The following is an 11,213-nucleotide window of genomic DNA, read 5'->3' as shown; positions in this document are numbered from 1 at the left end:
GGCATGAGGTCTGCTGAATACCTCCTCTTGAGATCTGGCTTTCATGTATGATGCAATGCAGTCTGTTAGTTCCATTCACCATCCATGGGGGGTTTTAGATGTGTCTTGCATAGTATTCATGCTTGGGGTGGATGAGATCAGAGTTGTATAGTGGGCAAGCCACTTGCAGCTTGTTGGAAAATTATGGCATGTTGTGACACTTGCCTCAATATTTTGCAGTGATCTGATCAATATGTTGTGATGCTATACATGCTATTGGTGTTGGGCCTGTCTTATGCTGTGACAGGGATGGATCTTAATAGATGGACCCATCCTTGTTTTATGGCAATATAAAAGATATTACTGAAGGGCCCATCCATACATTATGACCATATAAATAATACTGCTGAAGGGCCTGTCCTTATATTGTGACTGCATAAATGATACTGCTGAAGGGCCCTTCCATATGTTGTGATGCTATAAATGATATTACTGATGGGCCCATCTTTATGTTGTGACAGGGGTACATCTTACTAGATGGGCCTGTCTATGTGTTGCAACACTGTAAATGATATTACTGATGGGCCCATCTTTATGTTGTGACAGGCATACATCTTGCTATTGATGGGCCCATCCATGTGTTGTGACTGTGTAATTGATATTACTGATGGGCCTGTCTTATGTTGTGACAGGGGCATATCTTACTAGACAGGCCTGTCCATCTGTTGTGACAATGTAATTGATAATACTGACTGGCCCATCTTTATGTTGTGACATGGGTGCATCTTACTAGATGGGCCTATCCATGTGTTGTGACCCTGTAAATGATATATATTGAAGGGCCTGTCTTTATGTTGCAACAGGTACATCTTACTATGGACAGGCCTGCCCATGTGTTGTGATGGTATAAATGATATTACAGAAGGGCCTGTCCATATGTTGTGACAGGGGTGCATCTTACTGGATGGGCCCATCTATGTGTTGTGATGCTGCAAATGATATTACTGATGGGCCCACCTTTATGTTGTGACAGGGGTGCATCTTACTGGATGGGCCCATCTATGTGTTGTGACACTGTAAATGATATTACTGACAGGCCTGTCTTTATGTTGTGACAGGCATACATGTTGCTATTGACAGGCCTGTCCTTATGTTGGGACAGGGGCATATCTTACTAGACAGGCCCATCTATGTGTTGTGACACTGTCAATGATATTACTGATGGGCCCATCCTTATGTTGCAACAGGTGTACATCTTGCTATGGACAGGCCCATCTATATGTTGTAACAGGGGTATATTATCCCAAAGACAGGCCCTTCCATATGTTGCCAACTCTGTAGTCTATCATAGAGGGGCCCCTCTTTATGTTGTGACCCTATAAAGCATATGATGGGCAGGCCCATCCATATGTTGCAACCTTCTTCATGATACAATAGGTGGGCCCATCCTGATATTGTGACTGGGGTGCACCCTACCATGGACAGGCCTGTCCATGTCTTACAGTAGCTCAGCATACTTACTTGGTCATGGGCCCATCTATATGTTGCAGCATCCTTACCCTCCACAGGCCCTCCCATATGTTGTGGAATTGTGCTCATGGGCCCATACATATGTTGCTCTCACTATAGGCCCTCAGGCCTGTCCATGTGTCATGGCTAATCTATTTAGATGGGCCCATTGTGGGGTCTATATAAGTGTTGGCATTTTGGCATGCAGGCTACCTATATGTTGTGACTAAATGGACTACATGGGGTTGTCCTTTGCCCATTGCTGGAGTTTTTCTGGGTATTCACTGACAAGTTTTTGCTCCATAGCTGTGGGCTTCCAGGAGGAGTCTTTTCCTGCTGAAGGGTCCTCTGGTTTCACATCCAAGCTGGTCAGGTGTCCAATCAGCCCTTTTGAACTGAGAGCCCATTCAACCCAAGCCTTGTAGTATAGCCAGTTGCTTCCATCTGCATTTAGGGTTGGGACTTGTAAGGAATGATCATCTTTTGCCATAGTGGGTATTGTTGCTGTTTAATAACTCTTTCAGAATTAGAGCATGAGAGTGGGGCTCATAACCTAATGAAGTTATGAGTATCTCAGTGTATGAAGAAGTCACTATATTAGTACCTAACAAAGTTATGAGTATCTACACTATGTCAGTACCAAGTAAACAAATGTAAGTATAAGTATGCTCACCTCAGTGTATGAAGAAGTCACTGAGGTGGAAAAGAACAGTGCAGAAAATTTATAGTACCATAATTAGTAAGCATAGTGACATCCAAATTTAATTCTGAGGGTTGGGGAGAAATTCTGAGCCCTCTGGGCAAAACTCCAAGCATCAGTAAATCACTTTTTCTGGCCAGAGCTGGCCAGAGCTGTCCAGCACTGGACAGATTCCCTAGGACTACCAGCACACAAAGTGGTCTACTGATGAGAGGCTACCATAATTCCAGAATGCATTCTCAACAGGAATGCCAAGATAAATGTGATGGGTCTGCTATTTGTAACAATCACAAGTGCTGATTGGTTTAATAGCTCTACAGCATGGAGACACCCCTTCACCTCCCCTCACTAACACATAGTCCCCTCTTCTGTCTGACAATATTCTTTGATACCTTATGCTATATTTGAGATGGACTCCCAACAACCAACCCCATTTCTCACAGCCTGCCTTATGCATAGCAGGTACCTTCGAACATTGTCCTGAAGCACTTGAGTCCCTCAATATGGTCATCTACACCCATGGTAGGATGGGGCATTATGATAGTACTTGAACCCCTATCTTTTCGGATTCACATGAGCCCTCCAGATGGTCCAAGATCTAGTACATAGTTTCAATGGTCTGATTGGTACATGCACCTTTTCTTGGTCTGCCATCCTGTCTCCTAAGGGAAAATAGCTGTGCAAAGACTTTTCTGAATGTTCGAAACAGGACTTTATCCTGGGATCATCTATCATCTTTCACAGACACCTTTACAGGTGATGTCAATCAAACGAGGAGCAACTTATAACTTGTTATTATTAGCAACTACTTCATAGCTGGTATATGCATTCAGAACTCATATTTGAAGTGCGATGTATTTCTCTGCAGCCATGATCTTAGGGGCATTTAGTGGTCTACTTGCAGTAAACTTGCTTGCTTCACTTTGAGATTTAACATTGATTATATGCCAATGACAGGCAGCAATATCAGACATGAACAGTGTAGGTGGTAAACAGGAGAAGAGTGCACTGTTGTTATTCATTGGCTGCAGGGTGATGACCAGTTCAGTGCCACAGGAGAAAAGTTGAAGTGCAAGTATATTAAGAAGAGTCTGACTGAGTGAAAGATGTATGTTACCAGTGAGTCATGGTCTCTGTTGCCCAGTGCAGGTAGTTAGACTGGTTTCAGTGTTGATGTCCTTTTTTCATTGAAAGTGTCCTCAAACTAAAATGCTCCTGCAGCACCATCCTTCATGACACCATGAAGTGCCTGACACTTCTTCGGACTACAAGCAACCCCTGCGAACCCACCAACTGTCCCGGTATATGTTGCTGCATGTATATCCACATGTACCATTGGCTTTTTAGCTGATCAGTATGATAATCGAAGATTATTCAACCTGTACATTCGAATCAGCTGTCAGTGATTGCCAGTCGAATTTTGGTTTTGATTCGTGGTTATTCATTAACTGTAGCATGCTTTTGTGTTGGTATACAGGTCACAGACTGAAACGAGATCCCCCTCAGCTGCAGAGGGTAGATTATTCTGGTCATCAGTTGGTAAGCTATCAGAGAGGCAAGAATTTCGATTTCCCCCATTTACAGGGGTAATATTCAGAGGGCAGTCGGCCGTAGTATCTACCGTGCAAACCAGACACCGTAGTATCCATTGGGCCATGGTGCATCGTAACTGGGTTGATCGCGGTGAGTTCATGGCAGAGTCAAAAACACAATGGACGGTGTAGCGGAAGCGAAGAGGGAGAGTACTCTTGACAGTAACGCACGGACCAGCGTGCGGGGATAAGCGTTGTCTCCCATCAGAAGTCCCCGTCAAACTCCGCGCCTGCCCTAAACACCATGACCCAATTTGGAAGGTAGTTTAAACATAGCGCCCGTCTGCGTTGTTGCCTCTTCTCCAGTTATTTCTATCTCCCCCCTTTTATACCCTCCCTTCGTTCCCCGTTCCTTGTGTTATTAGACAAAAAAGACAAAATGGGTCGACCTCTCTTCTCAAAAACATTGCGGTCCACTCCCGTGGTCAGAGAACCAGAAGACGGCTCCTGTCCTTACGAGAAGTGGTCCTACGTAAATGCTTTTGATCCCGACTCCGACGAGTTCCATGAAACCGCCGTCTACGAGGACTTCGTTGGCCCCGCAGAATCGGCTCACTTGGAGGAGGACGTAGAAGAAGAGGACAGGGATGCATTGGTTGTCAGGTTGGGGTCCTTTGATTCCATCTCTACTACGAGCTTAAGTAGCCTCAGTGATAGGGACTATCCCGTTGACAGCTGGTAATGACGATCCCGCGAACCTCGCAGATGACTTTCAAGATCTTAGGGAGATGGAGAATACCGAAACCGCTCTCACTACTTCCGGCTCTCGCATCCACCTCGACGAACTGAGATGGGATCCAGTTCCATCTGCGCGTGACGGGCGTCTGCATACTGCGTCGATACCATCACCTCGTACCGTGACGTCTTCGTTACTGACTGGAGCCCCAGTCCATCGTCGCGATCATTCAGATTACGCCGGGCGCAGAGACACCACCTCTATCCCTCCCCGTAGTGCACCTATTCCTGTGCCAGTTCTTCGTTCTCGTCGTACTGTGGCTATCGACGATCGCACCCCTGTCACACCGCCGCGTCAGACCCCTGTTGCCCTCTCCCCACCCCCAACTGTTACCCCCCGTCTCTACTCCTGGGGCCGCGCCCCTGTTTCCCCATCCTCAGGCAGTCCTTTCACTAACCCCGCTGCCCGCACATCCTACACTCACCTTTCTCCGGCTATTATTCGTCTTCGAGACGTGGTTTTCTAAAAACAAACAGACCACACAGTTCACTAGATCTCTGTCCTCTTTATTCCATTGCAGCGGCATTAACACTCGTTATAAACTCACTTCTACGCACATCTAATCATTCACTTATGCTTTATATACAATGACAACGAGAGCATATTCATGCCTCGCCTGTACCATCGTGTCCCCAGTATAGTTATTGTGTTGATGGCAGTGATTAGATTAGAAATGCGTCAATTTGATCTGCATCTTAGGCTCTCAACTGCTTCATTCAGCCCCAGCGAGCGTCCCATTTCCCAATAATTTGCCCTGATGTCCATGTGTTGTTCGTCAGAATCAAACAAAGTGTGTCTTCTCCATCAGGGCGCGGCGCTCGCAAGGGCGTATCCTTCATCTCGGCAAGCTCCGAAGGTGTGATGCAAGAAACAGGAGCTGCCGGGTTTGAGTGCATGATTACTGTGGTCAAAGAATCGTCGCCAGATGGACACGTTGTCGCGAGCGATCTACCTCAATTACTTTAAAATGCAACCTATCGATGCATGGTCCGAGACTTACGTTGCAGTCGTCAGCACCGATTTCACAAACTCGCTGTCCATCGTGCCTCTCCAGCGGATGTGGGTAAGATTCCCTACCTGTGATGGCGTAGGAACGTCGTACACGGCAACGTATGGATCGACACGATCGTTTGCTCTGAGTCTTTCACAAAGGCACAAATTCGCTTAGTTAATTCGGTTGGTAACTGACTTTATATCCGCGGTGTCGCACCTTTGAGCACCCAAGCACACCATGCCCGCCCACTCGAATACCTCACTCACTCTTTCCTTCCATTCCTCTTGGTTCTTCTCTTTCCCCAGAACGATCCCCGGATTTGGAATGAACACGCCATCGTAGTGCAAAATTTGTGGCCTAACATGCATTACTTGGGGCAAAGGTTCCGTCACTAATCCTACAAGTCCCAGCTTTAGCACATAAGTTCATGGGTGCACCCATTACAATCACATTACCTCCACCAACGTATGCGATTTCCCATCTCCCCAGCTCCCGTTGTGCGCGGAGCTCGTCCCATGTCTTCATTGCCATCCGCTGCCTCTCGCGTACGGCAACACTCCCAATATTCTGTCTTAGAGGGATTTTGATGACTGTGCTAGAACACGGTTCACTTTCTCTTTCTGACCAAAAAACGACCGAGCAAAAAATGCCTACGAACCGTGAAGTTCTTGACATCCTTTGAAAGGAAGCTTTTTTCCAACGAGTCCTAGTTTTTCATAGAGCTGCTTCGAGACGCAGAGTGTAAGAACGCCTCGCGGATCGATGCACCAAGTGCCATCCGGATCGCAAGTAACAGGAAGTGCCTTTAGAGGACTACAATCACCGTCAGAAACGGCAACCTTAATTTTTCAAAATGGACGGATACCGACCCGTTCGCCAGCGAATCGTGGCCAGCTTGGTTGAAAAGCTCTGAGAGAGTAAACTGGGCTCTGTCATACGATGTTACTAATGAAGAGAATTCCTTTTCGAAATGCTCAGACGATGGAAACACAACGTCGATCTTCCCAGCTTGGACGTCAGTTAAAGATACTTGATAGAAGATGCTAGGTTAACTGGAGACGGACCTGCTGAACGAAGGGACGTGACACTGCCAAATTGTCCAGTTGTGAGGATCGCAGCTCACCGCTGCTTATCATCACTCTGGATGATTGCATGTTGGACGAGTTTTCAGCGTATGTATCAAGTCACCGGGGAAATCTGGACAAGCGGCCCCTCGCTGTACAGCCACATAAATATGCAGTCAGGGGTTATTACCCACTGTGCATCTATATCAATCAACTGACGATGGTACCAGAGTCCCCAATGACGATGTTATCGACAAGTCGTGTCTTGCCTACCCACAACATCCCAGTAAGAAGGATGGGGTTAGTACCACCCAACGATCTAGATCCCTTATGCAACTTCCCGTCCAACACTTCGAAAGAACCCGCGTCATTCATTTCGACGTATTCCAGCTTCATCTCAACACCTTTCGATGCTGCCTTTGTTTTACCTTGTTCCACGACAGCTGCAGCTGCGGATATAGATTTTTCTTTCGTCTCTCCACGAGTCCAAGCGGTCTCCGCGGCCTGCAGTGCTCTGTACAGGGTGCCGGCACATGAACGTTCATCAACCGAGAGATACGCATTCCGCGACGAAAGTGCGACACCGTCGATAGGATCTCTCACGGTCCGGACGATATGCACACGTTTCGCATCTGGGTCTGCCAACAACAAATCACGGCATAACTGGCGGATCATGAGAGCCTGTTGGATATCTTTCTGTCCGAGATACACATTCGTTGGCTGTCGAATAGTAATGTCAAGGGAAAGAAAAACTTTCGGGGGTACACGGAAGCTAGACCTACCTGTACTACGTTAAATAACTTCGTGACAATCGTAGCAATTGCACGGTACAGAGTTGGTCGAATCGCGCCTTCCATTTGGTGACTGCAACCCTCCACCTCCACGAAGGTACCTTTCTGGGATGCGACATCTCTGGTGATGCCAGACGGGTGCATTTCTTGTACGCCGGGAAGAAACACCGCTGACGTTGTCCGAAGAACATTCCCAACGGACACTTGCCCGCTCGCAAGTTGCTCGAGATCTCGTGACAACATGCGAGGGTATTTTTCGAAATCTTCACCAGGCGCAAATTGGCCTGGATTCACGAATATAGAAACGATGGTTAGGTCATTCTCGGAAAGAGACCTCCGCACTGAAGCTCGAAGAATGCCAGGGTTAGATACTTGTCCAGAGTCCAGACATTCTATAAGGCGCACTTACAAAGTGACAAATGACCTTCGTGGAAGGCGCCCATGGTCGGAACAAAACCCACCGATTTCTTCTCGTCGTATGCTTTCAGCCTCCATGTTCTGCAGGATGCGACAGACTCTAATATTGGAATGGTCGTAGGGGGAAGCCCCGAGAATTGCCTTCGAAGTCGACACAGCTGCCAAGACACTCGGTGATTTTTCGGGAGCAGGAGCAGTGGCATCCCGAACAGAGTGTGCCAACAAGCAAGTGGTGAAACTCGAAGGCTGGGGGGCCAGAGCGACAGACGGTGCCAGTTTATATGCCTACTTAGACTGGGAATCCATGACTGAGAATGACAGATGCAGCAGACTACGTGGTGAATCACATCATGTTTGTGGACAAACGCCCACCAGTTACGTAGCAGAGAAGCATAAGAAACAAATGCCATTCATGAGGGACAATACTTATATGACAATCAGAATGCACGTTGGCACACATAGCCCCTGGGTGTTCAAACCTATTAAGTCGATCTGAACGGGAATCTTACCTGATGACCTGTGAATAGCTGTGGGGATAACGATAACCCCAATACATTTGTATTTCCGCTGGTAGTTGCCGTTATTGTTGCTAGCAAACAACGGTGCGCAGTGTAGTAAGCGGATGTTTTGACTTTGGTGTCGGAAGGAGTTTTCGCAGGAAACAGCATATCAGGGACGATAGGACACTAGTTATTTCCTCGTGGTCAATTTACCATGGTGCCGTGGCCTCCGAGGATGATGTTATCGATCAATCTCGTCTTACCGACCCATAGAGCCCCGCTCAAGATCACTGGGGTCCTCTCCAGTGACTCGGAGTCCTTGCGAGCCTCGCCGTCTAGTATCCCGAAGGTATCCGAATGGTTCATCTCGATGTAGTCCAGCTCCACCGTCACGCCTTTCAACGTTGCCTGCTCTCTACCTCGTTCGATGATCGTGACAGCTGCAGATACAGACTGTTCTTTCGTTCCTCCCTGAGACCAAGTTGATTCGGCGCACTGTAACGCTTGGTATAGTGTACCGGCGAACAGGCGCTCGTCAGCCGAGAGGTACGCGTTTCGGGATGACAGGGCCAAGCCGTCGACGGGATCCCTCGCCGTCGGGACGATATGCAAGTGATCCATGTCTGGGTATGTGAAAAGCAAGTCGCTGCACAACTTGCGGAGCAATAGGGCTTGCTGAATATCCTTTTGCCCGAAATACGCGTTCGTCGGCTTGTGAAATAAATGGAATGTTAAGATAAAATAAAATAAAACGGAAAGCAACTTGCCTGGACGAGGTTAAATAGCTTCGTAACCACGGTGGCTACTCCGCGAAAGAATGTTGGGCGGCTTTTACCTTCCATTTGGTGGCTATAACCTTTCACCTCTACGAAAGTACCATTCTGGGATTCAACGTCTTGGCTGATGCCCGATGGATACATGTCCCGGACACCTGGTAGAAACACCGCTGATGGTTTCCGCACGGTGTTTGTGACGTGTAACTCTTGTGCAGCGAGTAATTCGAGATCCCGGGGCAACGTGCGAGGGTATGTGGCAAGGTCTTCATGGGGAGCGAATTGTGCAGGATTCACGAATATGGAAACGATAGTCAGGTCGTTCTCAGCAAGAGACCTTCGAACTGATGAGCAGGTTCGGGAGTCATTATGCCAGCAAACACTTTAAAAGCTAAAACACAATTACCGAGTGAGAGATGGCCCTCGTGAAGTGCACCCATAGTTGGCACGAAGCCGACTGATTTTGCTTCACTAAGAGCCTTTCGCCTCCATGCTCTGCAGGACGCGACTGAGTCCAAGATAAGAATGGGCGACGAAGGAAGAGACATTTCGGGGTAGGCGAACTGATAAACCCCTCGACGGCCAAGCACAGTTGACGAGAAAGGACTGATCAGTCTCTCTGTTGTGTTGATGTGGTTTAAGTCAAAATTCGACGTTGTCTATCCCCCGATAGCCCCGAAACGTTGCTTTGTAGCCTCTCACTAGCGCTCTCAACGACATCTGTTCTGCCACGCCTGCTATTCCCTTCGCGGCTCGTATCCTCTTTGAATCCACTTTACTTTAACGCAGTACCATGTAGCTGCTTATCTATTGCTTATACTACAGACCAACATCCTATTGCCTCTCTTTGCCCCTGTATCGGGTCTGCGCACTGCCCTGATCCACTGGTTCTGTGGAGTGCTGTTCTGGGTATTACTTGCTAGGTATCAGGGTAAGTTTCCATGCATGCATGAAATGCCACGGTCCTGTTTTTCCCTCGAGTGGTATGGCGGTGACATTTTGCTCAATACCCACTTTTAGTGTTCGAGTGCATCGGCATCAGGAATTCATCGACGAGGTTATCAAATAGGTGATGAATGTGACAATACTGACGCGCTCATCACCCGTTCAGTAGCCTCAGCAGATAACAAGCTACCACTCAAAGGGACTAACAAGACTGTGGTACGAGTTTGTACCGCTTTACTGTAGCTCTTTCCGAGGTCCAACCTGCTGAGGCTAAAGGTCATCGATCGTCGCTTATAGCCCCCATATCTGGATCGTAGACAGTGCGGTACCAACAAACTAGCGGAAGGATCCTCGCCGCTTCTTCGTTGCGAGTCTTCAAGCAATCTGCATCTTCCATTCCATGTGGTTGACCTTCGTCCCCTCTCCTCTTACCATCTTCTCAAATACCGCCACTTTAACGAATCCATTCTTTTCAAGAACGCGTTCACCGCCAATATTACCTGCAAACGTGAACGCGGCGATATACCGTCCATTCATTCTGGGAACTATTCACCCATGCACCATTTGGCCGATAACAGAAGTCATGATTCCTCGGCCATGGTAGTCAGGTAAGAGGACATCTTCATTTCTGGCAAGTCGTCTTGTTCAATCCCCTAGCTGGAATAACTTACTTCGAATAGACCATCGAATAGACGGGTCATCAATTGGCTTCTTCTCGTTCTCCTCTGTGATAGTTCGGCGTTTGGTCTCATCCGGCACGTCCACATATACCCCCCTGTGCACTGTGATATACCCTACGAATACATCCGTGCCATCATTCCGAACTTCCCTGATGCACTTGGCAGGGCAACCACCAACAAACCTGGGATGGCTATTCGTATGCCCTGTGTTGGGGCTGCATATCGTGTTCAACAAGGCGTCTGCTTCATCTTTTGCTTCTCGAAGCATAGCCTGGGCATGGGCCCGCGTGAACGGGATCGATATAGGATAAAGCCAAGTCGCTATCCTGATGTCACTGAAAAGAACGAGATGTTCATCGTCCCCTACTCTAGGAGGCGTGATAATGATGTTTTCATGCGGCGAGGAAAGACGCAAGGAAGGTTCTTTTGCCACAGGATTAATCTGCAAATGCAAAGAAGCCTCGTTGCCCATTTGATGCGTTAGCGCTAGGGCGTGGTACAGGACAGGTCCGGCGTGTTGCTGTACACACTCT

The 11,213-nt window shown here is 47.8% G+C and overlaps 6 protein-coding genes across 6 annotated transcripts; 1 reads left to right on the top strand and 5 right to left on the bottom strand.

Moving 5' to 3' along the window:
- Positions 1 to 3,572: 3,572 nt before the first annotated feature.
- On the bottom strand, positions 3,573 to 3,946 carry F5J12DRAFT_832646 (uncharacterized protein). Its single transcript, XM_051745791.1, has one exon. It carries the CDS (start codon positions 3,843 to 3,845, stop codon positions 3,633 to 3,635), a length of 213 nt encoding a protein of 70 aa, XP_051600095.1. The 5' UTR covers positions 3,846 to 3,946; the 3' UTR covers positions 3,573 to 3,632.
- Positions 3,947 to 4,024: 78 nt separating this feature from the next.
- Positions 4,025 to 4,982, top strand: F5J12DRAFT_782957 (uncharacterized protein; the record flags this gene model as incomplete). The annotated part of the gene is made up of 3 exons (XM_051742789.1): positions 4,025 to 4,041; positions 4,087 to 4,430; positions 4,456 to 4,982. The coding sequence occupies 3 exons, from the start codon at positions 4,025 to 4,027 to the stop codon at positions 4,980 to 4,982; spliced, it is 888 nt and encodes a 295-aa protein (XP_051600094.1).
- Positions 4,983 to 5,232: 250 nt separating this feature from the next.
- F5J12DRAFT_721068 (ribonuclease P 40kDa subunit-domain-containing protein) lies at positions 5,233 to 6,664 on the bottom strand (the record flags this gene model as incomplete). Its single annotated transcript, XM_051741280.1, has 7 exons — positions 5,233 to 5,464; positions 5,517 to 5,657; positions 5,727 to 5,901; positions 5,966 to 6,100; positions 6,169 to 6,323; positions 6,380 to 6,510; positions 6,575 to 6,664. The coding sequence occupies 7 exons, from the start codon at positions 6,662 to 6,664 to the stop codon at positions 5,233 to 5,235; spliced, it is 1,059 nt and encodes a 352-aa protein (XP_051600093.1).
- On the bottom strand, positions 6,402 to 8,339 carry F5J12DRAFT_105849 (Pantoate-beta-alanine ligase-domain-containing protein). Its single transcript, XM_051737979.1, has 4 exons — positions 7,775 to 8,339; positions 7,357 to 7,706; positions 6,575 to 7,294; positions 6,402 to 6,510 (listed from the first exon to the last, which is right to left on the bottom strand). The coding sequence occupies exons 1-3, from the start codon at positions 8,190 to 8,192 to the stop codon at positions 6,785 to 6,787; spliced, it is 1,278 nt and encodes a 425-aa protein (XP_051600092.1). The 5' UTR covers positions 8,193 to 8,339; the 3' UTR covers positions 6,402 to 6,510; positions 6,575 to 6,784.
- Positions 8,303 to 9,714, bottom strand: F5J12DRAFT_742666 (Pantoate-beta-alanine ligase). The gene is made up of 3 exons (XM_051742039.1): positions 9,462 to 9,714; positions 9,050 to 9,399; positions 8,303 to 8,993 (listed from the first exon to the last, which is right to left on the bottom strand). The coding sequence occupies exons 1-3, from the start codon at positions 9,601 to 9,603 to the stop codon at positions 8,487 to 8,489; spliced, it is 999 nt and encodes a 332-aa protein (XP_051600091.1). The 5' UTR covers positions 9,604 to 9,714; the 3' UTR covers positions 8,303 to 8,486.
- A 661-nt stretch (positions 9,715 to 10,375) lies between these two features.
- On the bottom strand, positions 10,376 to 11,152 carry F5J12DRAFT_921211 (uncharacterized protein; the record flags this gene model as incomplete). The annotated part of the gene is made up of 2 exons (XM_051749286.1): positions 10,376 to 10,545; positions 10,672 to 11,152. The coding sequence occupies 2 exons, from the start codon at positions 11,150 to 11,152 to the stop codon at positions 10,376 to 10,378; spliced, it is 651 nt and encodes a 216-aa protein (XP_051600090.1).
- Between the last annotated feature and the right edge of the window lie 61 nt (positions 11,153 to 11,213).

Source organism: Pisolithus orientalis, assembly GCF_024613125.1.
Source record: "Pisolithus orientalis strain OTSU chromosome Unknown F5J12scaffold_14, whole genome shotgun sequence".
NCBI classification, from domain to species: Eukaryota; Fungi; Basidiomycota; class Agaricomycetes; order Boletales; family Pisolithaceae; genus Pisolithus; species Pisolithus orientalis.
This window is presented reverse-complemented; position numbering and strand designations above follow the sequence as displayed.

Excerpts from the sequence above, each read along its gene's own strand:
- F5J12DRAFT_832646 (XM_051745791.1), bottom strand. The coding sequence starts at position 3,845 with ATGGCCCAATGGATACTACGGTGTCTGGTTTGCACGGTAGATACTACG.
- F5J12DRAFT_105849 (XM_051737979.1), bottom strand. The coding sequence starts at position 8,192 with ATGGCATTTGTTTCTTATGCTTCTCTGCTACGTAACTGGTGGGCGTTT. Across the intron at positions 7,707-7,774 it reads CGAAGGTCATTTGTCACTTT|TGCGGAGGTCTCTTTCCGAG; the intron begins GTAAGTGCGCCT and ends TTCGAGCTTCAG. Across the intron at positions 7,295-7,356 it reads AGTTATTTAACGTAGTACAG|CCAACGAATGTGTATCTCGG; the intron begins GTAGGTCTAGCT and ends ACTATTCGACAG.
- F5J12DRAFT_742666 (XM_051742039.1), bottom strand. The coding sequence starts at position 9,603 with ATGTCTCTTCCTTCGTCGCCCATTCTTATCTTGGACTCAGTCGCGTCC. Across the intron at positions 9,400-9,461 it reads CGAGGGCCATCTCTCACTCG|TTCGAAGGTCTCTTGCTGAG; the intron begins GTAATTGTGTTT and ends CCTGCTCATCAG. Across the intron at positions 8,994-9,049 it reads AGCTATTTAACCTCGTCCAG|CCGACGAACGCGTATTTCGG; the intron begins GCAAGTTGCTTT and ends TTATTTCACAAG.